Source organism: Haemorhous mexicanus, chromosome 27, assembly GCF_027477595.1.
Source record: "Haemorhous mexicanus isolate bHaeMex1 chromosome 27, bHaeMex1.pri, whole genome shotgun sequence".
Classification (NCBI taxonomy): domain Eukaryota; kingdom Metazoa; phylum Chordata; class Aves; order Passeriformes; family Fringillidae; genus Haemorhous; species Haemorhous mexicanus.
Window position 1 is genome coordinate 5,009,046 of NC_082367.1, and position 27,647 is coordinate 5,036,692.

The window sequence follows — 27,647 nt, forward strand, 5'->3', positions numbered from 1 at the left end:
CCCCCTTCCCAAAGGGATCCTACATGGCTTTTTTTCCCCTTTTTCCCCCTTTTTTCCCTTTTCCCCCCTTCTTTCCCCTCTTTTTATCCCATTTGAAGCCAATGAAAACATTCCTGAGCTGCTACAGCCAGGACCAAGGGTGAGTGGGATTCCCTCTTCCCAAAGCAATCCTGCATGGCCTTTTTCCCCCTTTTTCCCCCCCTTTTTCCCCCCCTTTTCCCTCCCTTTTCCCCCCTTTTTCCCCCCCACTTTCCCCCCCACACACTTTTTCCCCCCTTTTTTCCCCTTTTCCCCCCTTTTTCCCCTTTTTTTTTAAATCCTATTTGAAGCCAATAGAAACATTCCTGAGCTGCTACAGCCAGGGCCAAGGGTGAATGGGATTCCCTCTTCCCAAAGCAATCCTGCATGGCCTTTTTCCCCCCCTTTTCCCCCCCTTTTTTCCCCTCTTTTTCCCCCCTTTTTCCCCCCTTTTTTCCCCCCTTTTTCCCCCCCTTTTTCCCCCCCTTTTTCCCCCCTTTTTCCCCCCTTTTTTCCCCCCTTTTCCCCCCCTTTTTTTTCCCCTTTTTTTCCCCTTTTTTTTCCCCTTTTTTTTCCCCTTTTTTCCCCTTTTTTTCCCCTTTTTTTCCCCCTTTTTTTCCCCTTTTTTCCCCCTTTTTTCCCCCTTTTTTTCCCCTTTTTTTTCCCCTTTTTTTTCCCCTTTTTTTCCCCTTTTTTTCCCCTTTTTTTCCCCTTTTTTTTCCCCTTTTTTTTCCCCTTTTTTTTCCCCTTTTTTTCCCCCTTTTTTTCCCCTTTTTTTTCCCATTTTTTTCCCCTTTTTTTTCCCCTTTTTTTTTCCCCCTTTTCCCCCCCTTTTTCCCCCCTTTTCCTTCCTCTTTTCCTCCCTCTTTTCCCCCCTCTTTTCCCTTTTTTTTAAATCCTTATTGAAGCCAGTGAAAGCATTCCTGAGCTGCTACAGCCAGGGCCAAGGGTGAGTGGGATTCCCTCTTCCCAAAGGGATCCTGCATGGCCTTTTTTCCCTTTTTTCCCCCTCTTTTCCCTTTTTTTAATCCCATCTGAAGCCAATGGAGCTGCAGAGTTCTGCTGGAATCCAGGACTCGGAGCTCCTTCTCTTTTCCTGGATTTTTGTGGCACTGTGGGAATGGGATTTTCCTGTGTGTAACCACCTGGTTGCTTTTGCAGGGATACAGAATATTATGATTATGGACATGGGGAGGCACAGGAAACCTATGAAGCTTATGGTATGTCTGGGAATTCTGGGATAAGGAAGGGGTTGGGAATTGCTTGTGGTCAATTTTGCAGTTTTCCAATGTCTGGATAAAAAACTGAGGAGAACCTTGTGGTGTTTTTATTTAGGTCTGAGCAGCCTCTCTGTGGGTTTAGGGTCTTCTCAATCTTGATTTTCTCAAAGGTGATGCTTTTAAAAAAATCCATTTTTTATCTCTGGAAATGTTTAAATTTCCTTGTAGCTTTAGAATATTTCAGGAGGTCTGGATTTCCACCCACAGCACTTGTGCTGCAGTCTGGTTTTCATGGGCTGGGTTTTCTATGGTTCCATCTGCTTCCTTTATCCTCACAAACCCTGAGCCTGACTCTGGGCTGTAGATCTGCTCCAAAATTGGATGTAAATGTCATGAGGAGCCAGTTTGACTCAGTAGGCAAAGCTTAGCTAATCTCAGTTATGTACAACTCCCAACTTGGGCCGGGCTGAGCCAAAATGTTGTGATTTAACCCCAAAGGGCAACCACCCCCCCACTCGTGGGGCAGGGAGAGAATTGGGAGGGTAAAAGTGAGGGAATGAATGGGCTGGGATAAAGTTCACCAGGAAAAGCAAAATAAACCAAGGGATTCATGCCCTGCTCCCTTGGGAAGACATTCCAAAGGTCCCTCCCTGCCTCCTGCTGCCCTCAGCTGGGGCTGCGTTTGTGTTTGAAGGCAGTTCCCATGTCCAGCCTTGGAATGGCATCTGGCTGTGGCAGTGAGAAGGAGCCATTGTCCCCTGTCCCCAGAGCTGGGCTGGGCCAGAGTTCATTCCCCTCCCCAGAGCTGCCCTGGGACTGACTCTGGGTTTGTGCTGAGCATCCCCAGCAGTTTTGCTCGGACACATCCAAGGCCTTTCCTGCTCCTCACACAGGGAAATTGGGAGGGAACCCCGAGGAATTTTCCAGACCAGGTGACATCCCAAATTCCCAAAGCTCTTCTTAAAGGTGTGGAATTCCATGTGGCTGGAAGAGTCCCTTCCACAGCTGAGGGAGTGCAGGTGACATTCCTGACCAGCTGGAGATCCCTGGGAGCTGGGAATTCATGCCCTGGCAGGATTAGGGAGGCAGAGTTGTTGTCTCCTGCTCACCCTGCTCCAGGTTTAAGCCCAAACCCAGGAGCCTCAGGGTGTTCCCTACTCCAGGCTTAATTCCAGATCCAGGTGGACTGAGGCATTCCCTACTCCAGGTTTAAATTCAGGAGCCTCAGGGTGTTCCCTGCTCCAGGTTTGAATCCAAACCCAGGAGCCTCAGGACCTTCCCTGCTCCAGGTTTAACCCCAAACCCAGGAGCATTGAGGCATTCCCCACTCCAGGTTTAAACCCAGGAGCCTCAGAGTATTCCTGCTCCAGGTTCAAATTCAAATCCAGGAGGATTGAGGCATTCCTGCTCCAGGTTTAAATCCAGGAGCATTGAAGCATTCCCTGCTCCAGGTTTAACCCCAAATCCAGGAGCATTGAGGCATTCCCTACTCCAGGTTTAACCCCAAACCCAGGAGCCCTGAGACATTTTCTGCTCCAGGTTTAACCCCAAACCCAGGTGGATTGGAGGCATTCCCTACTCCAGGTTTAAATCCAGGAGCATTGAAGCATTTCCTACTCCAAGTTTAACCCCAAACCCAGGAGCCTCAGGGTGTTCCCTTCTCCAGGTTTAACCCCAAACCCAGGAGCATTGAGGCATTCCCTACTCCAGGTTTAACCCCAAATCCAGGTAGATTGAGGCATTCCCTATTCCAGGTTTAAACCCAGGAGCCCTGAGGCATTCCCTACTCCAGGTTTAACCCCAAACCCAGGTGGATTGAGGCATTCCCTTCTCCAGGTTTAACCCCAAACCCAGGTGGATTGAGGCATTCCCTGCTCCAGGTTTAACCCCAAACCCAGGAGCATTGAGGCATTCCCTGCTCCAGGTGTAATCCCAAACCCAGGAGTATTGAGGCATTCCCTGCTCCAGGTTTAACCCCAAACCCAGGTGGATTGAGGCATTCCCTACTCCAGGTTTAACCCCAAACCCGGGTGGATTGAGGCATTCCCTACTCCAGGTTTAACCCCAAGCCCAGGCTCCTGCCAGATGTTCCCATCCAGCTGCTCCAGGAGCTGCTGGCTGTCCCCTGGCTTTGCTGAGCCCGTGTCACCCCCGAGCACAAAGAGCCTTTTGTGCCTCCTGCTCTGGCAGAGCCCAGGGTGCCCCTTGGACACCTGGCTCAGCCCATCCCATCTGTTTATCCTCAGCCATTCCCGCTGCTCTCTGCTTCCCTGAGAGCAGAACTGGCCATAAATCTCCAAACTGGGCTGGGGATGGTTGGAGGGAGTGTGGGAAGGGTTTGGTGTCTGGGGAGGGACAGCTCACAGGGGGGTGGGTGTCACGGGCAAACTCTGATTTTTTTTCATGGAATTCTGGAGTGGTTTGGGATGAAAAGGGGCCTTGAAGGTCACCCCTGCCCCCCTGCTATGGCCCAGGAGGGCTGGCTCTGCTGTGTCCTGGTGCAGCACTGGCAGCTGGAGGCTGCCTGCTCCTCAGGGCTTCTGCTGGAGCTGTTTGGGGGATCAGGAGCTGTTTTGGGGAATCAGAAGGTGTTTTGGGGCATCAGGATCTGGTTTTGGGGCATCAGGAGCTGTTTTGGGGCATCAGGAGCTGTTTTGGGGGATCAGGAGCTGTTTGGGGGATCAGGAGCTGTTTGGGGGAGATCAGGAGCTGTTTGGGGGGATCAGGAGCTGTTTTGAGGAGCTGTTTTGGTGAGCTGTTTGAGGAGCTATTTTGGGGGGATCAGGACCTGTTTTGAGGAGCTGTTTTTGGGGGATCAGGACCTGTTTTGGTGAGCTGTTTGAGGAGCTGTTTTGGGGGATCAGGACCTGTTTTGAGGAGCTGTTTTTGGGGGATCAGGACCTGTTTTGAGGAGCTGTTTTTGGGGGATCAGGACCTGTTTTGAGGAGCTGTTTTGGGGGAGATCAGGACCTGTTTGAGGAGCTGTTTTGGGGGGATCAGGACCTATTTTGGTGAGCTCTTTGAGGAGCTGTTTTTGGGGGATCAGGACCTGTTTTGAGGAGCTGTTTTGGGGGATCAGAAGCTGGTTTTGGGGATCAGGACCTGTTTTGGTGAGCTTTTTGAGGAGCTCTTTTGTGGATCAGGACCTGTTTTAGTGAGCTGTTTTGAGGAGCTGTTTTGTGGATCAGGAGCTGTTTTGAGGAGCTGTTTTGGGGGATCAGGACCTGTTTTTGGGGGATCAGGACCTGTTTTGGTGAGCTCTTTGAGGAGCTGTTTTTGGGGGATCAGGACCTGTTTTTGGGGAGATCAGGACCTGTTTGAGGAGCTCTTTGAGGAGCTCTTTTAGACAGCCATTCTCCCCCATCCCTTCTCCATCTCCCAGCCCATTCCCAGCCCCATCCCTCCACCCAGCCCTGACCTTTTCTCTCCTTCTCCCCACAGGCCAAGATGACTGGAATGGAACCCGGCCCTCCCTGAAGGCCCCCCCAGCCCGGCCAGTCAAGGGGGGCTACAGAGAGCACCCCTATGGCCGCTACTGACCCCCAAAAATGGGGCAAAAACCCCAATTTAGGAGCAAACTCTTGTTTCTGGTTCTTGTATCTCCCAGGATTCCTGTTGCTTTACCCACAGCAGACAAGTAATTGTCTCCCTGTTTTTCTTCCTGGCCCTTTTTTTCCTCCCACTCCATCCTCACCCTGCATTTTTGGCTTCTGTATGTAGTGGATTTCTTGAGATAAATTTAAATAGATTTTAGAAGGGGGACAAAAAAAAAAACAACCAACCTTTTAATTTTTATTATTTTTATTTTTGTTCTTCTTCGGTGTGTAGATTTTTTTCTTTGTCATTTTAGGTAAAAAAAAACAAAAACAAAACAAAACAAACTGTACCTTTTTTAAGGAAAAAAAAGACAGAAAAAAACCCCCTAAAAAGCGAGTTAAAAAAATGTTAGTTTCCAAAAGTGACATGCTTTGCTTAGTTCTGAAATTAAGGTTTTGTTAAAACTTTTAAAGTTTGTTTTAAAGGAACCCATAAAGGTTGTAGTTGCAGAATCCCAAAGTAGGCTACATTTCAAAATTCAGGGTTATTTTTTTAAGAATTAAAATCATAATGTAACAGTAGTGGCTGCCACCATTTAAAAAAAAAAAACAACCAAAAAATAACTTCAGATGCCAAACCTTTAAAAGGAGATTGCTGGTGAATCTTGAAGTTTAAATTTTAACCCAAAGGATCCTCCAAACAAATTAAATAGCATTTTCTAAAGAGGATTGACTTAAAAGGAAAAATTAGGTTGGTAAAAAATTGACTTTTCTCATGTGGATTTTGAAATCTAGCCCCCCCTGCAGTGTTGAGATATGCTTGGGAATCTTTTTCCAGTGGAAAGGACTTTTAGTTTCATTCTAAATTAACAATTTTTAAGGGAAAAAAACCAAAATTTTGGCTTTGATTGGCCAGTGTTTGACAGAAAGAATATTCCATGGGTAGGCCTGTAAAATTCTGATTTTTTGTAGCCCTTTGGGGCAGAAAATCTGATGAAAATTTCAACCTCACCCCTAAAAATAATCTCAATTTCAAGCAGTCCCAGCCACTTGTTCAAGTGTATCTCAGCACCAGCTTTGCATAAAAAGGGACACTGCAGCTGTAAAAAAAAAAACCAAAATGATAAAAAACCACAAAACCAGACAAAAACCGATCCCAAATTTCACTTTGTACATAAAATAAAGTCCTAAATTGGATTTGTTACACTCTGTTCTGGAAGAGGAAAATGCTGATTTTGTGTAAAGCCTGCCTAACTAGGTAGCTCAAAACGTGTCAAAATGTCTGTCTCAATCTGTCAATAAAGTTTAGTCCTTTTTTAATCCAAGTAAATGTGATGAATTGTCATTTGTTTTTGGAGGTTTATTTCTATTTATTTTTTTTTTTCAACCAACTTTAAATCCATGCTAAACTTAATTTGTCTTTTTTTTTTTTTATTTTTATTCTTATTTTTATGATGATGATTTATTTAAAAACGTGGAGGCATTTCTAAAAAAATGGTGGTTTTTTGGTAATTCTCGTGACAAAACAACATTTTTTTTAAATTTATTTTTAAAAATACGAAAAAGACAAAAAAAAAATTTGTTTTTCACCCCCTGGAAGTTGCTGAAAGCAGTTTTGAGCCAGAAATCTGAATTTGAGAAGCAATTTTGGATGGTTCTTTGCTTGGTGATTCAGATTTCAGGTGGCCTCAGAGAATATTCCAGAGGCTGGTTCAAGTAGGAATGCTGAGAATTCCAAGGAAGTTGCTTTCTGGAACCCCCCCTTGGCTAAGATGATGCTTTTCCTTGGAAAAAAACACTTTAAAAATGAATTTATTTTGTTGGTGGACGGTGCTGCAGCTGCTCCTTAAATCCTTTCTGAGAGGGTGTGGATGTAGAGATATTTAATATAATATATTTCATATATTTCTATTTTTTATAAAAATCAATGCTTCGTGGTTTGTTATTTCCCATCCAGCAGATGGGAATTTGGAATTTTAAGGGATTAAACTGCTCGGGGGTGAAAAATAAAATTTTAGGGAAAAAAAAAAAAAACCACAAAAAAAACCAAACAAACCAAAATCTGCAGCGCATGAACCGAGGGGAATATTTAAAAATAATTTTTAAAAAAAACCACACAAAAATTGTATTTGTAGATTGTTCTTAAAGTTGCAAATAACTGAATTTTCAACACTGGTTTGGAGTCAGCTTTCAGGGCATAATGTGATGAAAAGCTCAGCCTATGCCCCTCCTTTTAAAGGAAAATTATCAGCAGGAGAATTCAGGATGAGTAAAACAGGCACCGCAAAGCCCAAAAGGTAAAATAAATGTCTGATTTTAATACAGCACATTTCTCTTTTCCATAAACCTGTGACCCAGCCGACCCTTCAGATGGGAATTTAATGTAAAAGGGGAAAAAAAAAAAAACAAACCCAAAAAAAAGAAAAATATTTTAAATATAAACATTTAAACCAACCCACGTGGCATAAATTAGCAATAACTTTTAATGACTGTGCCCTTTGGCAGATGCACTGGGATGGAATGTGGCCCAAAAGGGATCTTTAAATATCCTGGATTTTTTTTTTTAAGGAGAAAAAATGTAAAAATGAACATGAATCCAAGCTAGTCCTGCTACTGCCAAAACAAAAAGGGAAAAAAACCAAACCCAAATTGTGCTCAGTTGTTTGAAAATGTCAATTTTAGCCCCCCCAGTATTGCTGTTTCCTGTGAACTGTCCTTAGCTCAGCTGAAGTTGCATGTTTTCCTTTCATGTGTAATTGCATGCAGGAATCTCTTTCTTTTTCCTTTTTTATTTTTTATTTTTAAATTTTTTTTGGATCTCTTTATGAGGATCCTCACAATTTTTTTTTCCTTTGATTTGCAGGAATTTGGGGCTGTGACTCAACAGAGTGAGGAGGAGGAGGAGGAGGAAGAGCAGGGCCAGCACCAGCTGGGTGAGTTTTGATTTTTGGGGGGTTTTTTACAACCCCTTGTCGAGTTCCCAACGTGGGGGTGGCACCATCTGAGCTGCTAAATTCCAATTTTTTCCTTGGATCCACACCAAAAAACAAACAAAAGGGGAAGGTCACAGTGTGGAGGAGGCTCCTGAGCTGAGTTTCTTGGGGGAATTTGAAGGGATTTTGGGATTAAGGTTTTTCATGGAATCACAAGGAGGGTCTGGAAGGTTCCAGGAAAATCCCAGGAAAATTCCAGGCTGCTGATCTTTCCTTGCCACTTTCCCACCCCTTCCACTTCTGGAATGGGATGTGGCTGCTGGGATTGGTTTTTATGGAATCCTGCCAGGGAATCTCCCACTGTGATTTTTGGGGTTTAAAACCCTAAAAATTGTGGGTTTTTTGGTAATTCTAGTGACAAAACAAAAAATTTTCGAGCTCATTGAGCTTTAAAAAATACGAAAAAGACCAAAAAAATTTGGTTTTTACCCCCTGGAAGTTGCTGGAAGCAGTTTTGAGCCAGAAATCTGAATTTGAAAAGCATTTGATGGTTCTTTGCTTGTTTTAGATTAATCTCACCCCATTCCCATGGGCAGGGATTCCTTCCCCTGTCCCACATTGGCCTGGAACATTTTCAGGGATGGAGCAGAGGAGATGATTCCCTAAAAAATCTCTTTTGGATGGCTGGGAGTGCTTGGGGGGATCACATCAGCAAGGACAAAATTCCTTCATTCCCCCTTCCTTATGGGATTCCAAAATGCTGCCCCTGGAATTCTGAGCTCCACAAATAAAAATCCACCTTGAAATGCTGGAAAAGCCCAAATCCCAGCTGGGCAGGGGCCATAAAAGGATAAATCTGAATTTTATAGGGGATTTTAAAGCTCCCCTTTACCTCAGGAGCATCAGGAGCAGGGCAGAGCCAATTTGGGAATGCTGCAGCAGGGAGTTCACCCTGAATTCCTGCACTTGGAAATTGAATTTCCCTAAAAAATCTCTTTTGGATGGCTGGGAGTGCTTGGGGGGGTGAGCAAGGACACAATTCCTTCATCCATCCCTTTCCTGTGAGATTCCAAAATGCTGCCCCTGGAAATCTGAGCTCCATAATAAAAACCCCCAAGGAATACACCTTGAAATGCTGGAGAAGCCCAGATCCAGGCTGGGCAGGGGACATAAAAGGATAAATCTGAATTTTGTAGGGGATTTTAAAGCTCCCCTTTACCTCAGGAGCATCAGGAGCAGGGCAGAGCCAATTTGGGAATGCTGCAGCAGGGAGTTCACCCTGAATTCCTGCACTTGGAAATTGAATTTCCCTCCTGCCAGCAGGGCAATGAGAACAGCCCTGGATCTGTGGTTATCAAATCCATCTTCATCTCCAGCAGAACTGGAGCATCAATTTTGGATGGCAAAGCACCAATCTGTCCCATTTCTCTCCTAATAAGCCCAGCTTTTAGATCAAGTGGAAAAGGTTTGCTAGAGATCATCTCTTAGCAAGCAATTTATTCCCCAGTGGATCTTGGGATGCTGCCTGTGGAATAACCCAGCTCGTGCCTGGCTCTGAGTGGGGTGCTGATGGGAGAGGATGGAAATGTGAAAATGTTGGAATAACTGCATGTGCCGGGAGTGTTTTGCAAACATTCCTTGGAGCAGACAGCTCCCTCCCTCCTTCCCTCCCTCTCCCAGCACTTTTCCAGGCAGGATTTAGCCCTGGAGGCTGCCAGAGCTGGTTTGAGATCCCAAAATAACCCCTCAGCTTCAGAATGAGCCAAACATTCCGGGGTGAGGCAGGGATTTGGGAGGGATGGAGATTCCTGGCAGTCTGAGTCACCTCAGGTACCTGGAGCTCCTTCCCTTTCCTGCTGGAATTCTCCTCCCAATGCCAGGGATCTTTTCCTCTCCCTGTTTTCCCATCCACATCTTGTTATTTGTAGGATTTTGGGCAAGACCCCAGCCTGGAGAAAATCTCCCGTCGTTCTTGGCTCTGTTCACATCTCTGGAAGTGTTTCCCAACCAAATCCTGGTTTTGTCAGGCTGGGAACACCCTCCTGCTCCATGTCTCAGCATTCCCATCTTCCCAGGCTGTTGTGATGGTTGTGAGGTGAGAAATGAGAATTTCACTCCAAGCTCTCAGAAGGCTGATTTATTACTATATTATATTAAAAGAAATTATATACTAAAACTGCACTAAATGAAGAGAAAGGAGATGTCAGAAGGTTAGACAAGAATAATAAAATCCTGTGACAGGCTCAGTCTGAGCTGGACTGGGATTGATAATTAATTAAAAACAATTCACATTAAACCAATCAAAGGTGCACTTGTTGATAAGCAACCCCCGGACCACATTCCAAGGAAAAAGTGAATTATTGTTTACATTTCTTTTCTGAGGCTTCTCAGGAGGAAAATCCTGCTGAAGGGATTTTTGAGAAAATACCACAGTGATATTTTCCCTGGGTGGGAGCAGCTCCTCCCTGGGGTGTAAAACCCAGCCTGGCCTTGCTCTGAGCTGGCCCAAACCTGGATTTTGTCCTTAGTGGGGAGTGAACCCGAGGAAAACGCTCCAGCTGGAATTCCAGAGGTGTCCCTTCCTTTTCCTGGAAGGAGCCTCATCCCCTGCCCTTCCCTTTCCCCTGCTTTCCATTTTCTGTTTGAGTATTTCAATAAAGCCAGTGCCTCCGAGCTTCGTTGGATGGAATCGTGGATTCAGGGAATGCTCCGGGCTGGGAGGGACCCTAAAGCTGCTCCAGCCACCTCCCACTACCCCAGCCCTCCAGGAATGGGAATTTCACAGCTTTTCTGGGGTTTTTTATCTCCCAGCCTCACTGAAAGCACAGGGGATTGATCTTTGACCTCCCAAATTCCAGCTTGGATCAGCAGAGTTGGAGAGCACAGCTGGATTCCCTGGCCAGATCTGAACAAATCTGAATTCCAGATGAGAGCATCTGCCACGAGCAGAGCCAGGGAAAAAATGTGCATTTTTACCTCCTTAACCCCTCCTGCTGCTCTCCCGAAGAAAATCTGGGATCAGGGGGATTCCAGCAGCCTGGAGAGACCCTGGAGGAGGAGGAGGAGAGCAGGGAATGCTCCAGCTGGAGCTTTTGGGGAGGAAAATTCCTCAGGGAATTCCTCCTGAATGGATCCGGGAAATTCTCCTCCATGATTAAGGATATTTTTCCTTCATGGATCAGGGAATTTCTCCACTGTAGATCAGGGAATTCCTCCATGGATCAGGGATTTTCCTTCATGGATCAGGGAATTCCTCCATGGATCAGGGAGTTTCTCCCTCATGGATCAGGGAAATTGTCCTCCATGGATCAGGGAAATTCTCCTCCATGAGTAAGGATATTTCTCCCTCATGGATCAGGGAATTTCTCCACTGTAGATCAGGGAATTCCTCCATGGATCAGGGAATTTTTCCTTCATGGATCAGGGAGTTTCTCCCTCATGGATCAGGGAATTCCTCCCTCATGGATCAGGGAATTCCTCCATGGATCAGGGAGTTTCTCCCTCATGGATCAGGGAATTCCTCCCTCATGGATCAGGGGAATTCCTCCATGGATCGGGGATTTTTCCTCCATGGATCCAGGAATTCCTCCATGGATCAGGGAATTCCTCCTTTATGGATCAGGGAGTTTCTTCTCTGTGGATCAGGGAATTTCTCCTTCATAGGTCAGAGAATTCCTCCATAGATCAGGGAATTTCTCCCTCATGGATTAGGAAATTTCTCCCTCATGGATCAGGGAATTTTTCCTCCATGGATCGAGGAATTTTTCCTCCATGGATCCGGGACTTTCTCCCTCATGGATCAGGAAATTTCTCCCTTGTGGATCAGGGAATTCCTCCCTCATGGATCAGGGAATTTTTCCTTCATGGATAAGGGAGTTTCTCCCTCATGGATCAGGGAAATTCTCCTCCATGATTAAGGATATTTCTCCCTCATGGATCAGGGTGTTTCTCCCTCATGGATCAGGGAATTCCTCTCTCATTGATCAGGGAAATTCTCCTCCATGGATCAGGGAATTCCTCCATGGATCAGGGAATTCCTCCCTCGTGGATCACGGAAATTCTCCTCCATGATTAAGGATATTTCTCCTCCATGGATCAGGGAATTTCTCCCTCATGGATCCAGGAGTTTCTTCCTCACAGATCCAGGAATTTCTCCTCCATGGATCGCCCTCCAGCACCTCGGATGAGCCGTGGGTGGGGAGGGGGAGGAATTCCTGCAGGCTGGGGGGCTCCCAGCTGGCATGGAGATGTTTTTCCCTCATTTTTCCCCTCAGGAATCTCCCTGGTGTGAGCACAGCTCAGCTGAGCCCTCCATATGTTTCCCTGGGAATGTTTTTCCACGCTCCTTTTGCTCCTCTTGCCAAGACGGAGCCAATTCCAGAGGATCAGTTCAAACTGTGAGTGGAAAATGGGAATCTGCCAGGTTTTTTTTGGGAGTGTTGGAGAACACCAGAGCCTCCCTTGGATCCTGGGAACTCCCCTGGATCTCCAGCTGCCTGTTGGAAAACTGAAATATAAACTGTTTCCTGATGGAGGTGTTCATTTTACCGCCAAATTTGGAATTTTACCACCGATTTTGGACCAAAAAAGTTTCATCCATCACGTTCCAGATGCATTTTTTGGACTGACTGGGTTTTTGGGGATGTCCTGGTACTTTTAGAGGATTCTCTTAAACATCAGGTGTCTGGCCACTCCTGATTTTTGATGCTTTTGCACAGTCCCAGAATCAATTTAAGTTGGAAAAGCCCTCCGAGCTCTGTGACCAGTTATTCCTTGGACACATCCAGGGCTGAGCACTCCAAACCTCCCTGGGCAGCCACAAAAAATACCAAAAAAATACCAAAAAAACAGCAAATTTTGTCTCTCTGCAAATCCACTCATTCCAAGGCCGCTTTTTCCTCCAGCCTAGGCAGGGTTGGCTCTCAGCTTTGTGAAACCATCTGTGCTGAAGCCTCAACCCCCACAAATCCCAGCAAATAATTGGGGAAAAAAACCCCAAAATCTGCGGAGACGCTGAAACCCCTCCAGGAGCATCGCAGCGCGGAGGCGCCTGGAGCCGCGCAGGTGCCAGGGATTACTCATTCCCTGCCATAACCGGCTGCCGGGACAGCTGGCGGCTGCGATTGCCGCCGTTCCCAGCGGTGACACCGGGAGGTGACACCGGGAGGTGACACCGCGCTGGGTGTGGCCGCCTGGGCGTGGCCACACACGAAGGGGCGTGGCTCCGTGCGCGTTCGCGCCCCGCAGCAGCTTGTCCCACGCCGGCCGCCGTCGCGCCCCGCCCGCCATATTGTGCCCGGCGCAGGCGGAGCGGCGGCCGGCGATGGGTGAGGGGGGCCGGGCCCGGGTGTAGCGCGGCCGGGGGGGAACGGGCGGAACGGGCGGGGGGGAACCCGCCCGGCAGCCGGCGGGGAGCGGTCCGGGCGGCGGGCGGGGCGCGGGAGAGCCCCGCGGTTCGCCCCGCCCTGCCGCGGGGAGGGGGGCGGCTCCCGCGCCGCGGCCTCGCCCGGAGCCCCCGAGCCCCTCAGAGCCCCGCGGGTTCGGGGAGCGCTCACGGAGCCCTCCCGGAGCCTTCCGTGGAGCTCCCGGGCGGGTCCTGAGTAGCCCGGTGGGGTTTTCAGAGCCGCCGAGGGTCCCGCTGCGCCCTCAGAGAGCCCGGGGCCCTCTCAGCTTTTGTGCAGCCCCACCTGTGCCCCCAGATTTCTCCCTCAGAGCTCCCTGTGTTCTCCTCAGAGCCCCCAGATTTCTCCCTCACAGCTCCCCCAGAGCTCCTGTGGCCCCCAATGTTCTCCTGCAGCCTCACCAGTGCCCCCACATTTCTCTCCCAGAGCTCCTGGGTTCCCCAGTGTTCTCCTGCAGCCGCACCCGTGTTCCCACATTTCCCTTGCACAGCCCCTGCTGCTCCCCCAGACCCCAAATTTTACCCCCAAATTTCCCTTTACAACCCCCACATATTTCCAGTTTCCTCGTGGCTCCTTCCTGCACCTCTCTGGACCCCAAATTCCCCCCGGTCTGTGCCCTCACAGCTTCCACTGCTCCTCCAGAGCCTCCTCAGAGCTCCCAGAGCTCCAAAACCATCCCAGCAGCTCCCTCCAGATCCAGCTCCAGGACGGGGATTTTGGAGAACTCCCGAGCTCAGCATCAGCTTTAAAACTCCCTTGAGATCGGTTTCTAAACCTCCAGCATGCATTTTGTGGCTCCAGATGCAAATTCCAAAGCTGGAAATGATCCACCAGGAGAAGGAATGCGCCTGAGTTTCCCTCACAGCTCAGATTTCACTTGGAAATGGGGATTTTTAGCCCTGGGGTGGATTCTCCTGAGGTTAACAGGATCCAGAGGAAGTTTGAAAAGGCTTGGGATGAGTTTTGTGTGTGGCAAGCAAGCACTGGAAAAGCTGAATTTGGGCTGACCCCATTGACCTCAGTGCCATCAAAACATAAAACAACAAATACCCCAAAAATGTGCTGTTTCTTCCCATCTTAAAGAGCCAAAAATAAAATAACAATTTTAAAAAGCTGTAACCTTCAGTTCCAACACAAAATCATACCAAAATATCCCAAAATTCAGAATTTTTGGGGCCAGTTGTTGAGCATCTCTTAAGTCTGGAAAACAGGGATGACACCACAGGGATGCAGATGGAATTCCTTGTAAGATGATGAACTCCCAGCACCTCAGCAAGGCTGGAGCTCCCTGAGGTTGCAGCCTTGAGCTGGAGATATGTGGAAGACAGGGAAAAAATAGGTGGAGAAATTGGGATTATCCTGGAGCCACGAGCTCCAAAAATAAAATTTGGAGAAAAATGGATTATCCTGAAGCAATGACCTCCAAAATTTGAATTTGGAGAAATTGGGATTATCCTGGTGATAGTGAGGCCTGGAATGCTCCATAAGAAATGCTAACTAATACATGCTCATTAATATGGAAAACAGGGATGACCAAACACCCTGATGATTCCACCACAGGGATGCAGATGAAATTCCTTGTAACGTGATGAATCCCCATGAGCTCAGTGATAAATTCCCAGCACCTCAGCAAGGCTGGAGCTCCCTGTGGTTGATCTGGAGAAATGTGGGAGACAGGGAAAAAATAGCTGGAGAAATTGGGATTATCCTGGAGCGACGATCTCCAAAAATTGAATTTGGAGAAATTGGGATTGCCGGGGTGGTGTCGGCGAGCCTCCATAAGAAATGCTAACGAATCCCTGCTAATGAACCCCTCTCCCTGTGTCCCTGCAGTGGTGAGGGCTGAGCCCAGCCCGCAGTGAGCAGCCAGGACCCCCCACTCTGCTGGGCATGGCCGGGGGACGCCGGGGTCCCAACAGGAGCTCCTACTGCCGGAACCCGCTGTGCGAGCCCGGGGCCGCCGGGGCTGCCGGCCACTCCTCGGGCTCCTCGGTCACCGGCGTGCGCTCCCGCACCAGGTACGGCTCGGCGGGCACCTGCTGGGCTGGGGCTGGGGCTGGGGCTGCAGCTCCTCACCGTCCTTGCTGTTAGAGCTCGTCCTCTTCGCTGACCTTAAAGCTTGTCCCATTTCCCAGCCTTAAAGCTTGTCCCATTTCCCAACATTAAAGCTCGTCCCATTCCTTGAGCATAAAGCTCATCCCATTGCTTGAGCTTAAAGCTCATCCCATTTCCCAGCCTTAAAGCTCGTCCCATTTCCCAGCCTTAAAGCTCGTTCCATTTCCCAACCTTAAAGCTCATCCCATTCTCTGATTTTAAAGCTCGTTCCATTTCCCAGCCTTAAAGCTCATCCAGTTCCTTGAGCTTAAAGCTCGTCCTATTTCCCAGCCTTAAAGCTCGTCCCATTCCCTGACCTTAAAGCTCGTCCCATTCTCTGACCATAAAGCTCATCCCGTTGCTTGAGCTTAAAGCTCGTCCCATTTCCCAACCTTAAAGCTCGTCCCATTCCTTGAGTTTAAAGCTCGTCACATTTCCCAACCATAAAGATCATCCAGTACCTTGAGCTTAAAGCTTGTCCCATTTCCCAACATTAAAGCTCGTCCCATTCCTTGAGTTTAAAGCTCGTCCCATTCTCTGACCATAAAGCTCGTCCCATTCCTTGAGCTTAAAGCTCGTCCCATTTCCCAACCTTAAAGCTCGTCCCATTCCCTGATTTTAAAGCTCATCCCATTCCTTCATTTTAAGGCTCATCCCCTTCCCTGATTTTAAAGCTCATTCTGTTCCTTGAGCTTAAAGCTTGTCCCATTCCCTGATTTTAAAGCTCATCCCATTCCTTCATCCTAAGGCTCGTCCCGTTCTCTGACCTTAAAATTTATCCCATTCCCCAGCCATAAAACTCATCCAATTCCTTGATGTTAAAGCTCATCCCATTCCCCAACCCTAAAGCTCATCCCCATTCCCTGACCTTAAAGCTCATCCCATTCCCCAGCCCTTAAAGCTCATCCTCTTCCTTTATCTTAAAACTCATCCTGTTCTGTGACCTTAAAACTCATCCCATTCCTTGATTTTAAAACTTGTCCCATTCCCTGACCTTAAAGCTCGTCCTGTTCTCTGACCTTAAATCTCATCCCATTCCCTGATCTCAATGCTCGTCCCATTCCTCACTCTTAAAGCTCTTCCCGTTCTCTGACCTTAAAATTTCTCCCATTCCCCAGCCATAAAACTCATCCAATTCCTTGATGTTAAAGCTGATCCCATTCTCTGACCTGGCTGGAGCCACCTGGGATGGGGAAGGATGTCCCTGCCCATGCCCTGGATGATCCTTGATGTCCCTTGCAGGCCAGAGCATTCTGTGATTCCATGGTTTATCAGTCCTGAGGATCGGAATCACCATGAGTTTGGGAATCTGGGCATTTCAGGGAGACAGCTCAGGTTTCCCCTCACTCATGGCCTTATTTTAGGTTCTCCATCTGCTGTTTTAAACCATGGCCTGATCCCCCTGCATCCCCCTGGATCCACAATTTAATTTGGGGATTTCAGGGACACTTTGTGCTCTGCCGTTCCTTTGAGGCCCACACCCAGATTCCTTTGCCTGTTTTTATTTAGAGATTGCAGCTCAATCTGAGAGATATTAATTCCCTTTGATCCAGAGGATCAGTCTGGGATCCTGTGCCTGCTCACACAGGAGGAGGCTCCTCTGGCTAAACTCGTTTTTCCTCCTCAGGTGAACAGAAGGTGAAGAATGAACAAGGGCTTGTGTGTAATTGCTCTGCCTTTCATGTTCAAGCACTCTTAGATATGTAAACACCAACTTGAGCTCTGAAAGCTTCTAATTAATTAAGAGAGCCACCGAGTAGCACAACACAACCCTGGGTCTGAACAACACAGGGGATTTAATATCAAATGTCCTGAGTCCAAATATTGTTTTGTGTGGGCAAATCCCTCTTATATCTGCCTGAGATTTGTGATTTGTGCCAGCCACTGATGACTCAAGTTTCCCCATCAATCTCAGAGCTGTGGGGCGGAGCTGGAGGACATGCCCCTGTTCAACCCTGGGTCTGATCAACACTGGGGATTTAATACAAATGTCCTGGGTCCAAATATTCCTTTGTGTGGGCAAACCCCTGCTCACATCTGCCTGAGAATTTGGGTTTGTGCCAGCCACTGGTAACTCGAGTTTCCCCATCAATCTCAGAGCTGTGGGGGGAGCTGGAGGACATTCCCCTGCTCAGCCCTGGCTCTTGGCTCCCCCTGGCAGGAGTGGCTCAGGGACAGGCCTGTCCAGCCCCCCTCTGGCAGCTCAGACAGTCGTCCCCCTGCGGCACTGCAAGATCCCCGAGCTGCCCGTGGAGAGGAGCGTCCTGTTCGAGCTGCAGCTCTTCTTCTGCCACCTCGTCGCCCTCTTCGTCCACTACATCAACATCTACAAGACAGTGTGGTGGTACCCACCCTCCCACCCTCCTTCTCACACCTCCCTGGTAAGCACCAAAGGGCAGCTGGAGCTCCCAGGCTGTCTCTTGGGTCACTAAATGTAAAGTTTTAGAGATAATGTTGGATGAAAACTTCATCTGACCTCTCAGGGTTGCTCCTTCCACTCCCTGTTTCCCACATTTTGGGATCTGGCTGCCTGCTTGGCATTCTTTTGGAAGAGAGATTCTCCAAAGAGAATAATTTGGGACTTTTGTGTGTTGAATGTGGGTTCCTGGTGCTGATGGAAATGGAGTAATTTTGGTTTTGTCCCCTCAGAACTTTCACCTCATTGACTTCAACGTGCTGACGGTGACAACCATCGTCCTGGCACGGCGCCTCATCGGCGCTGTCGTCAAGGAGGTAAAGTCAGAGCTCTCCTTCCAGGAGATTTGTAAAGCTCTGGGTCCCTTTTGCCATTCCAAACCCCTCCATCCTTCCCTAAAAACCTCTGTGGTGTTCCCAAGTCAGAATGCCAGGCGAGGTTTCCAGTGGGAGTAGCAGAGCTGAGCTCCCCAGACCTGCTGGGTCTGTGTCCTTCTCTGACTCTGACTTTCTGTCTCAGCCAGGCTGTAGTGGCTCTGAGTCCCTCCTCCCTTTTGCCTCTTTTCCTGCTCTCTCCATCACTCCAGCTTTCCCCAGGGAAGAGCCAGGGATGCTCACTGTGGAAGCATCCCTTGGGGAGCAGTGCCAGCAGAGTGTGCTGGGCACTGGTGACTACCAGACCTTACCTGGAATCTCTCCTCCCTCCCTGAGCAATGAAGCCCAGATTCCAGAGGTTTTGGAGAGCCCAGATTCCACAGACACCCTCCCTGTCCCGGTGTCAGCTGGGCACTGCCATTTCCTTCTTAGCTGTGGTTCTACCTTTAAGGAGAGGGAGTGCCCAGGTGTGCCCAGCTCTCCCCTGTGTCCCACAGGCCTCCCAGAGTGGCAAAGTCTCCCTGCCACGCTCCATCTTCCTGGTGGTCACTCGCTTCGCCGTGCTCACGGGCACGGGCTGGAGTCTGTGTCGCTCCATCATCCACCTCTTCAGGACCTACTCCTTCCTCAACCTCCTCTTCCTCTGCTACCCGTGAGTATCCCTGCCTCAGGGTGGGGCATCCTCCCAAAATCCAGGGGGAGGCTCCCTGCAGCCCCGTGGGGCTCTGAGCTGGGAGCAGCCTGGCCTTGTGGAAGGTGTCCCTGCTCGTGGACACAGAGTTTATCCTGCACCTCTCCCTCCTGCTGTGTCACATTCCGTGGTGGCAGGACAGGACACATCTGGGACATCGAGTCCTCTTTCAGCTTGATGTCAGCATTAATTATTACTCATTACTGCTGCTGAAAAGGGTTGTGTGCTTTTCCCATGGCGCTCACAAAACTCAGGGCTTTGTTTTCCCTTTGTTCCTGGGCTCCTCTGCCAGGTGGAGGGATTCAAACAGCTCCTGGGTTTTGTTACCTGTCAAAAGGAAATGTTTGGAGTGGAAATAGTTCCCTCCTCCCTGGTAGATGCAGGAGGAAAGATCTACAGAGATTTTCTGTAAGGGGAAAGATCCACAGAGATTTGCTGCAAGGGGGAAAGATCCACAGAGATTTGCTGCAAGGGGAAAGATCCACAGGGATTTGCTGCAAGGGGAAAGATCCACAGATTTGCTGCCTGTGATTGATCTCGGAGCTCTTTTTGGGAGTTTCCCTTTTTAATCACGGAATCCCAGACAGGTTTGGGATCATTCAGTAGTGCAGGGACACCTTCCACTCTCCCAGGTTGCTCCAAACCTTGAACTCATCCAGCTCAGAGCCCCACAGGGGAATTGGGGGTGCTGGTCCCAGTGGGATGGGGGGCAGCTCCTGAGCTCTGTGCCTTTCCAGGTTTGGGATGTACATCCCCTTCCTCCAGCTGAACTGTGACTTTCGGAAGGCCGGGCTCTTCGCCCAGGTGGCCAACATTGGCCCCAGGGACACGGGGGAGGTGACAGCCCGGGGCAGGGACTACCTGACAGTGCTCAAGGAGACCTGGAAGCAGCACACGAGGCAGATGTACGGCATGGAGGCCATGCCCAGCCACGCCTGCTGCCTGTCCCCGGACCTGATCCGCAACGAGGTGGAGTTCCTGAAGATGGACTTCAACTGGCGCATGAAGGAGGTGCTGGTGAGCTCCATGCTCAGTGCCTACTACGTGGCCTTCGTGCCTGTGTGGTTTGTCAAGGTGAGGCCTGGCTGGGAGGTGACACCGTGGGAGGACAGTCCTTCCTCGTGGTGAATGTCTGGTGGTGAATGGGGTGAGGCTGTCCCTGTGCCCCCAGGGGCTGGTGCTCCATCAGCTGAGCACGGGGAGCATCAGGAGCTGCCTCCCTGGTTTTGGTGGTGATGTTGGCACAAATATTTTGTAGGAATTCTCCATCCCCCATCCCACGTGAGCTCTTCCTTTCCAGGCAGGATCAACAGCTCCATGCAGCCCATGTTTTACCTGCCTGCCAGAGTTCTTTGTGTGGTGATGCCTTGGGCAGGTGAGGCTGCCCAAACGTGTCCCACAGTGTCCAAACACTGTCCCACCTTGCTGTCCCCCCCAGAACACTCAGTACTACGACAAACGCTGGTCCTGTGAGCTCTTCCTGCTGGTTTCCATCAGCACCTCGGTGATCCTCATGCAGTACCTGCTCCCTGCACGCTACTGTGACCTGCTCCACAAAGCTGCAGCACACCTGGGCTGCTGGCAGAAGGTGGATCCAGCCCTCTGCTCCAACGTGCTGCAGCACCAGTAAGGAATTCTCTCCTGGAGTTTTCCTTTTGCTGGGTGGGTGGGGAGCTCAGCCTTGAGGTAAACCAGAGAGAAGTGAGAGCAGAGTTGTTGGCTGACACATCCAGCAGCACAAACGCTCTGGGCGCCGTCCCTGCCAAGCAGAGCTGAGATTTTTGGCAAGGTGCCTGCTGCTCCTGGCCACAGCTACCTGCAGTTTGTCACTGCCACGGTGACAATTCCAAACTGGGAGCACAATTCCCATACCCCTCACTGCTGCTGGGGAGGCAGCAGAGCCCAGTGCCCCATGCAGGTGGGATGAAGGCACCTCTTGTCCCCTGCAGGTGGGATCAAAGAATCTCTTGTCCCCTGCAGGTGGGATTAAGGATCTCTTGGTCCCTGCAGGTGGGACTAAAGAATCTCTTGTCCCCTGCAGGTGGGATTAAGGATCTCTTGTCCCCTGCAGGTGGCATTAAGGATCTCTTGTCCCCTGCAGGTGGGACTAAAGAATCTCTTGTCCCCTGCAGATGGCATTAAGGATCTCTTGTCCCCTGCAGGTGGGATTAAGGATCTCTTGTACCCTGCAGGTGGCATTAAGGATCTCTTGTCCCCTGCAGGTGGGATCAAAGAATCTCTTGTCCCCTGCAGGTGGCATTAAGGAATCTCTTGTCCCCTGCAGGTGGCATTAAGGATCTCTTGTCCCCTGCAGGTGGCATTAAGGATCTCTTGGTCCCTGCAGGTGGCATTAAGGATCTCTTGGTCCCTGCAGGTGGCATTAAGGATCTCTTGGTCCCTGCAGGTGGGATTGAGGCATCTCTTGTCCCCTGCAGGTGGACTGAGGAGTGCATGTGGCCTCAGGGGGTGCTGGTGAAGCACAGCAAGAACGTCTACAAGGCCGTGGGCCACTACAACGTGGCCGTGCCCTCGGACGTCTCGCACTTCCGATTCCACGTAAGCTCCCCTCTCCCTCCTGGGAGCAGGGATACCTCTGCAGGATCCTGCTCCTGGTGGCCTGGGCACCTCAGGCTGATGGAGCTGAGGGGGTTCAGTGCCCAGGGTGGGGTACAGGCAGCATCTCAGCCCTGTGCCACGAGGCAGAGGAATCCTCACCTCCTGCCCGGTGCCTCACCCTGCTCTCCCACAGTTCTTTTTCAGCAAACCACTGCGAATCCTCAACATCCTGATCCTGCTGGAAGGAGCTGTCATCTTCTACCAGCTCTACTCGCTGATTTCCTCAGAGAAGTGGCACCAGACGATCTCCCTGGCTCTGATCCTCTTCAGCAATTACTACGCCTTCTTCAAGCTGCTGCGGGACCGCCTGGTGCTGGGCAAAGCCTACTCCTATGCTGCCAGCAGGGACTCAGAGCAGAAGTTAAATTAAAACAATTGCACTGATGCTCTCAGCCTATTACAGAACAAACAAAAACGAGAAACCCTCAGAGCTTTGTATTTTTGTTACCACTGCTTTTTTTTTGTTGTCGTTTTCTTTGATAACTGATGTAATTAAAAGGAAAAAAAAAAACATATTTTTTTACTCCCAACAAGTTGTTTGGGTGTTTGTTGTTTGGATCCACCTCCACCAAAAGGTTTGCTGCTGTTTGGGTGTGAGGAGGGGTTTTTTTTAATGGTGCTGAGGTTAGACAGGGGTGGAGAGGGAGGAGGAAGGTGAGAGTTACAGGTGTATTAAAGCTCCCAGCTGGGTTCCTTTGGGGTGGGTGAGCCCTCATCCCATCCTTTTGGGGGTCCCCAGGAGCTCCTGTGCCCCCTCCCCATGCTCTGTGTAGGGAAAGGTGATGTTTTTTCTCTAAAATGTGGATTTTCAAATTGCTGAGCCCCAGCTGCTGCAGCTCCCTGCTTTGGGGGGTCCCGTGTGGCCGTGGGGACACGGCGGGAGCTGAGGGGGTTTGGGGGTGCCCCAGCCGCCCCCCTTTGCTCCTTACCCGCGGCTCGGGTGTTCTCCCCAGGCTCCTCCTGCCCAACCGGCCCGTCAGGATCGGGGGAGGAGGAGGAGGAGGGAGGAAGGAGGAAGAGGAGGAGGGGGAGGAGGAAGGGACGCAGCGCATCCCCGAGAGCCCCGGCCCGGGGACCGTCCCCGCTGCCGGGAGCACCGCCCGTGCGGCCGCTGCGGGAGCTCCGGGCTCTCCCTGCCCGCGGGAGGGTCCCGGGGGGTCCTAGAAGGGGTTCCGGGGGTCCCAGAAGGGTTCCCGGGGGTCCTCAAGGGGTCCCGGCGGGCTCGGGGGGGGTCCCGGGTCCGGCCTTTGTTCCGGCGGGGCCACGCGGCCGCCAGGGGGCGCCAGGCGCGCGCTCCCGCTCCCGGTCCTGATCCCGGTCCCGATCCCGGTCCCGATCCTGATCCCGGTCCCGATCCTGACTCTGATCCCCGTCCCCATCCAGGTCCCGGTCCCGATTCCCAACCCGATCCTGATTCTGGTCCCGGTCCCGCTTCCGACTCCGCTCCCGATTCAGCCCCGACCCCGCCGGGGGAATTGTTGTCGCTGAAAGCGGAGATCAAGCACCGGAGCGGCTCCGGGGGAACCGGGAGCAGAACCGGGAGCGGGATCAGGACCAGGACAAGACGGGACCGGTAGCAGCATCGTCCGTGGCGCCGGGGAGGGAAAACGGGGTTCGGGTGCCCGGCAGAGCCCCGAGGGACGGCGGGGACACGGCGGGGACAGGGCGGGACCAAAGGCCACCGGAGCGAAGCCGCCGCCGTTTCTCAGCGCTGCCGTCAGCGGGCAAAGGGCGAGGAAGAGGAAGGAGCAGCGGGAATAGCGAAGGCTGGAGGGAAGCCAAACGCGGGAGAGCCCGCGGGATTGTGCCTTCCCTCACCCCCACCCCGCACCGGCACCGGCACCGAGCGGGACCCCCCATTCCCGGGGACACCGAGCGGCTCCGCTGCTTGGAGCGGCTGTGGAACCCCCCGAGCCCCCCGGCAGATCCTGCGGGTTTGGGGGGCACAGAGCGGCGCCCCCCCCGTCCCTGTTTCCCGTGTGACCCCACCAGGACCAAGCCCGGTGTCCGGCCGGGATTTCCAGCCGGGTGGGGCGGGGGGCGATGCCGGAGCCCCGGCCCCTGCCCGGCACGGCGGGAGGAAACGGCCGTGTCCAGCCTTTCCCGAGGATGAGGATTTCCTTCCTCCCATTGAGCGGGGACCCTGGGGTTAGCACGCAGCCGTGGGGCACCCCCACAGGACGGGGGGCCTGGCTGGGAACTGGGGGGCAGAGCCCCCCGACATAACCCTGGGGACATCTCCCTTATTCCCCTCTGCCTGGCCGCGACCCCGAGAATGGAGGAGCTGGATTTGGGTGGGGAGGGGGGCACAGGATGGAGACACGCAGCCATTTCCTCCTGTCCTTCCCTTTTTCCCACCCCGAGAGCGCTGCGGATATTTCGGGGCCGAGAAGAAGCTGAACACGGGGATTCTTGGCTTTCCCAGAAACGCCGTTCCCGCAGCCGGGCGGAGCTGTCACCGCGAGCAGTGACACGTCTCATTTCCCTCGAACCGGGGCTTTCCCAGGGCGGGGATGATGTCCCGGGGGAGATTCCGCTGGGAATTCCCCCGGGAGCACCACGGAGGTGGCTCCGCTGGGGGCTCAGCTGCCGTGGTCACCTCGGGGGTCCCGCGCTGCCCCCCGGGGGTCCCGGGCTCCATCTGCCGCTCCCCGCGGCCGCTAATCCCGGGATTAGCAGCCAGATGCCAGGGGCAGGTTTGCCGCAGGTAGCGAGGATCCCTGGGGAGGGGGCGATGACATCAAAGCGCAGGAATTGTGGCCGATCCCACGCGAGCCTGGGGTCTCCCGGCCAGCAGGGCAGCGGGGACAGGGAGCTCACATCTGCCAGGACCCATCCTGGGGTGTCCCCAAGCACAGAACCCCAGGAGAGCGGCCAAGCTGGAGCAAAATCCCCGGCAGAAATTCCCTCCATGTGCACACCCAACATGGGATCACTTCACCCTCCTGCTGCCCGCCGGGAATCCCCTCCCGCTTCCCAGCGGATGCAGCTGATGGGAAGTGCTTGTTTTCCCCTAAAAGCCCGTCCCAGCATTCCCGGGAGGCCGCGGCTCCCACCCTTAATCCCAGTTCCTGGGACCTCCGAGCAGCCAATTCCTGCCTGGTCCCAGCCCAGACGGGCACAGATGAAGGATTGCTGGATCCTGGGATTCTGGGTGATCTTTTCTTGCTTCACCCCGGATTCCTGGGTGATCCTGAAGCTCAACCCCCTCACTGGGGGCCTCCCAGCTCCTCCTCATCCATCCCAAACCCCCACACCATCCCTGGCTGCTTCATTTCCAAATCCAGCATCCAGCAGCTCCTGATGTGGACAAGAAGGTGGGAAGGGGCAGGAGCATCCCCCAGAACCAAAGGTGATCCCACCTGAGCTCTGCCACCCTTTACCCAGAGACTGGCAGCTTTAATTCCTTCCTAATAAAGATTTTTTACCTTAATGAAGCCAAATCCCCGAAGTGGTTAATTAGGGATTCATTTACTCACTGTCACCTCGCACTGCAGCAGGTTTGGGGTGAGACCAAAGGGGGAAAAAAGCATCAGGGGGGGAAAAATACCCCAGTGCTGATCCTGTCAGCGTCCCCCGGGCTGGGGGGACCCCTGAGCATCCCCCCAGAGCCGCGGGGTCCCCTTGGGACACCCAAATTTTGGAGCTGCTGCACCGAGCCGAGCTGACCCCACCAACCCCAGACCTGTCCAAAACCTGCCCACGAGGCCCCGTCCTGCCGTAATTACAAGCCCTTAATTAGCATACGCGCATCCTCATTAACAACTACACGCACGTCCTCATTTCCTCACTCACACGAGCCCGCGGAGGGGACCCAGGAGCTGGAGGGGACCCCCCGGCCTCTGCCATCACCTGAGGCCACCAAACCCGCGCAGGGCAGCGGGGACAGCGCCCGCAGCGCCCCGGGCCCCCCGGCAGCGGCTCCTGCGGGGACCAGATGGCGACTCCGAGGCGGGGGCCAGATGGACCCTCCCGCCCGTGGTCCCCCCTCCGCTTCCGCTGCCATTTTCCCCGGCAGCCGCAGTAAATATTGAACGGCTCCGCTCCCGAGCCCGCGGGAGCAGGGACGGCGGCTCCCGGCGCTCCAGCTCCTGTGCTCCGGGCTGGGGACACTGCGGTGACACCTTCGGCATGGGGGACACCGTCCCCAAGGCGGTTTGAGCTGAATATTCCCGGTGATCTGAGCTGGAGGTGATGGAGCACTGAAAGGTGGCGAATGGAGGCTCTGGAGGGTGCTGGGACATTTCCCAAAAGTTGTGGAGAAGAGAGGGGGCAGTGTCAGGAATGTCACCCACCCCACAGGGGGGTGTCCGGCTCTGGTGGCCCCATGCCAGGCTGAGCCCCAAAAGTCCTCACAGAACTCCAGAGGAACATAAGAAACCCCAAACCCACCCAAACCCACCCAAACCCCAAGAGGTTCTGAGTCCTTGGTCAGACCCCAGCCAGGCACCCCACGAGTGGCAGTGCCACCTCCACGGCCACCAAAGGGTCCCTTTCCCCACTTTTGGGATCTCCCACGAGGCTGCGAGTCCCGAGGTGTGGCTGACACGGGGCACGCCGGGTCCTGCAGCCCACCAAGGGCGTTTGCAGCCGGGAACGGGCGAGTTTCGCTCCCACCGTGTCCCATCCCCTCCCCGCGGGGACAGCGTGCACCGGGACAGCTCCAGGCCGGGGCAAGGCTTCCTCCCGCCGCCACCACCGTGGCCTCGAGCCTTTCCTCCGCTCTTCCTCGGCTTTTCCGCCGAGCCCGGAGCCGGGGCTGCCTTCCTGCCCCGGCCCCGCTTCCTGCCCGCCGGCGCTGCCTCCTCCGCGCTCAGCATTCCCGGCTTTTCCATCCTTCCCGAGCTCCACACAGGGGAACCCGGCCTCCATGCGCGTCCCCAACCTCTGTCCCAGGTCCCTGCGCCCTCCTCGAGCCTCCAGTCCCCAAAGCTGCACGTGGGACCTGTCCCCGACGCGGGGGTCCCAGGGGTTCCACCCGCAGCTTCCTCCCAGCTCAGCGGGAAAAGCACAGAACGGAGCGGATCTGCCCCGGGGCTCACTCAGGGAGCGGCAATTCCCCGATTCCAATCACTTTTGGGGATCTGCCGCTGACCCAGTTTCTAATCCCCGCTCGGGGATGGCTCGCAGGGCGCTGGGAACGAGCGGGAGCTTCCCCGGAGCATCCCCACCCCCTCCCAGTGCGCAGATTTTGGGGAGCTGAGAGCTCCGGGGCTGCGCCCGGCTCGGGGGTGCTGCTGAGGGCCCCGGGGCTGCTCCCGGCTCGGGGGTGCTGCTGAGGGCGGGACATTCCCAGGGTGTCCCCCCAAAACCGGTCGGACGTGCGGGGCCGTGACTCAGCCCGCTGGCAGCGGCAGGACGGGACCTGAGCGGGGCCCCCACAAACAGGGAAGTGAAAAATTTCCTTTTCCTTCCTCCCGCCGAGCTGGGTGTCACCGCGCTGGGGTGACCTTCCCCTGCACTCCGCTGCCTCCAGCATCCCCCGCTCCCCTCCCCGCCGCTCCCTCCCGGCTCCGGGTGAGGGCTGGGCCGGGCTCCTTATCTCCCTGGCAGGCTGATGCAAGATTTGCTCATTCTGCTGCTCCCCAGGGCCGTGCTGCTGACGGTGGCACCTTCCCCCGAGGGTTCAGCTCTCCGTGTGTCTCACCACCCCCTCCTGGGCCGGGAGCTGCCCGGTTTTCCCCCCGGGGCCGGGGCCGGGAGGGTTCAGCGCCCTGCGGGTGTTGGGAGCGGCTGCTCCAGCCAGGAATAAGTGGATTAGGATCCAATCTCGTTATCGCTGCTGGCAGCCTCACAAGGGCCGTGGGACGGGGACAGTGACGGGGACAGGGCTGGGGACGCTCCCGCTGAGGGGGGACAGCGCTGGCCGGTGCGGGACGCGGCCACCGTGCGGTGCTCGCCGGGGCTCGGCTGCCTGCTGCTCCCAGGAATGCGGCATCCGGGCTCTAATGAGGCGGGACGGTTAATTAGTCAGTGTCAATTTATGCTAATTAGCCCGGGGGGGAGCGGAGACACTGCTGGCTCTGCCACCTGGCTGGCACCGGGGCGCGCAGGGCCGGGCTGGGGGGACACGTGTGGGGCTGGAGGTGTCAGGGCAGGAGCGCGCAGCTCCCGAGGGCGCTCCCAGCCCTGCCTGGCCCTCCCTGCCCGCTGAGTCACGGCTGAGACCCCGCAGGAAGCCCCAGGGATTTCCAAAACGCCCTGGAAACCCCCGCGCTGTGATCTCCTCCCTCTTTCTCAGCCCGTTTGGGTGACGGCAGCAGCACGCGGCGGCCAGGCTGGGAATTTCGGAGGGAAAAGGATGGGAAACGCGGATCCGGCCAAGGAATGGCCCCTCTCCGGCAGGG

At 53.0% G+C, this 27,647-nt stretch overlaps 2 protein-coding genes across 4 annotated transcripts in view; both read left to right on the forward strand.

The window, feature by feature from the left end:
- Window positions 1-10,380, forward strand: part of KHDRBS1 (KH RNA binding domain containing, signal transduction associated 1) — a 34,577-nt gene extending 24,197 nt beyond the window's left edge. The window contains exons 8-11 of one of the 2 annotated variants that reach the window (XR_009489564.1): window positions 1,180-1,238; window positions 4,680-4,875; window positions 7,638-7,707; window positions 9,636-10,380. Coding sequence is in view for 1 of the 2 variants with exons in the window: in XM_059868944.1 (XP_059724927.1) it covers window positions 1,180-1,238; window positions 4,680-4,777 (157 nt within the window). In the remaining variant the exon portion in view is untranslated. Of the gene's footprint in view, window positions 1-1,179; window positions 1,239-4,679; window positions 6,105-7,637; window positions 7,708-9,635 lie in introns of those variants that run through there. The other variant, XM_059868944.1, reaches the window with a different exon arrangement.
- On the forward strand, window positions 4,806-21,833 carry TMEM39B (transmembrane protein 39B). 2 transcript variants are annotated; one of them, XM_059868943.1, is made up of 10 exons: window positions 4,806-4,875; window positions 7,638-7,707; window positions 14,943-15,127; window positions 17,365-17,584; window positions 17,853-17,936; window positions 18,491-18,645; window positions 19,422-19,758; window positions 20,123-20,310; window positions 21,120-21,240; window positions 21,434-21,833. In XM_059868943.1, exons 3-10 carry the CDS (start codon window positions 15,000-15,002, stop codon window positions 21,668-21,670), a joined length of 1,470 nt encoding a protein of 489 aa, XP_059724926.1. In that variant the 5' UTR covers window positions 4,806-4,875; window positions 7,638-7,707; window positions 14,943-14,999; the 3' UTR covers window positions 21,671-21,833. The 2 variants fall into 2 exon arrangements, with proteins under 2 accessions (XP_059724926.1, XP_059724925.1); XM_059868942.1 differs by lacking the exons at window positions 4,806-4,875; window positions 7,638-7,707 and adding an exon at window positions 12,923-13,034.
- Window positions 21,834-27,647: the final 5,814 nt, after the last annotated feature.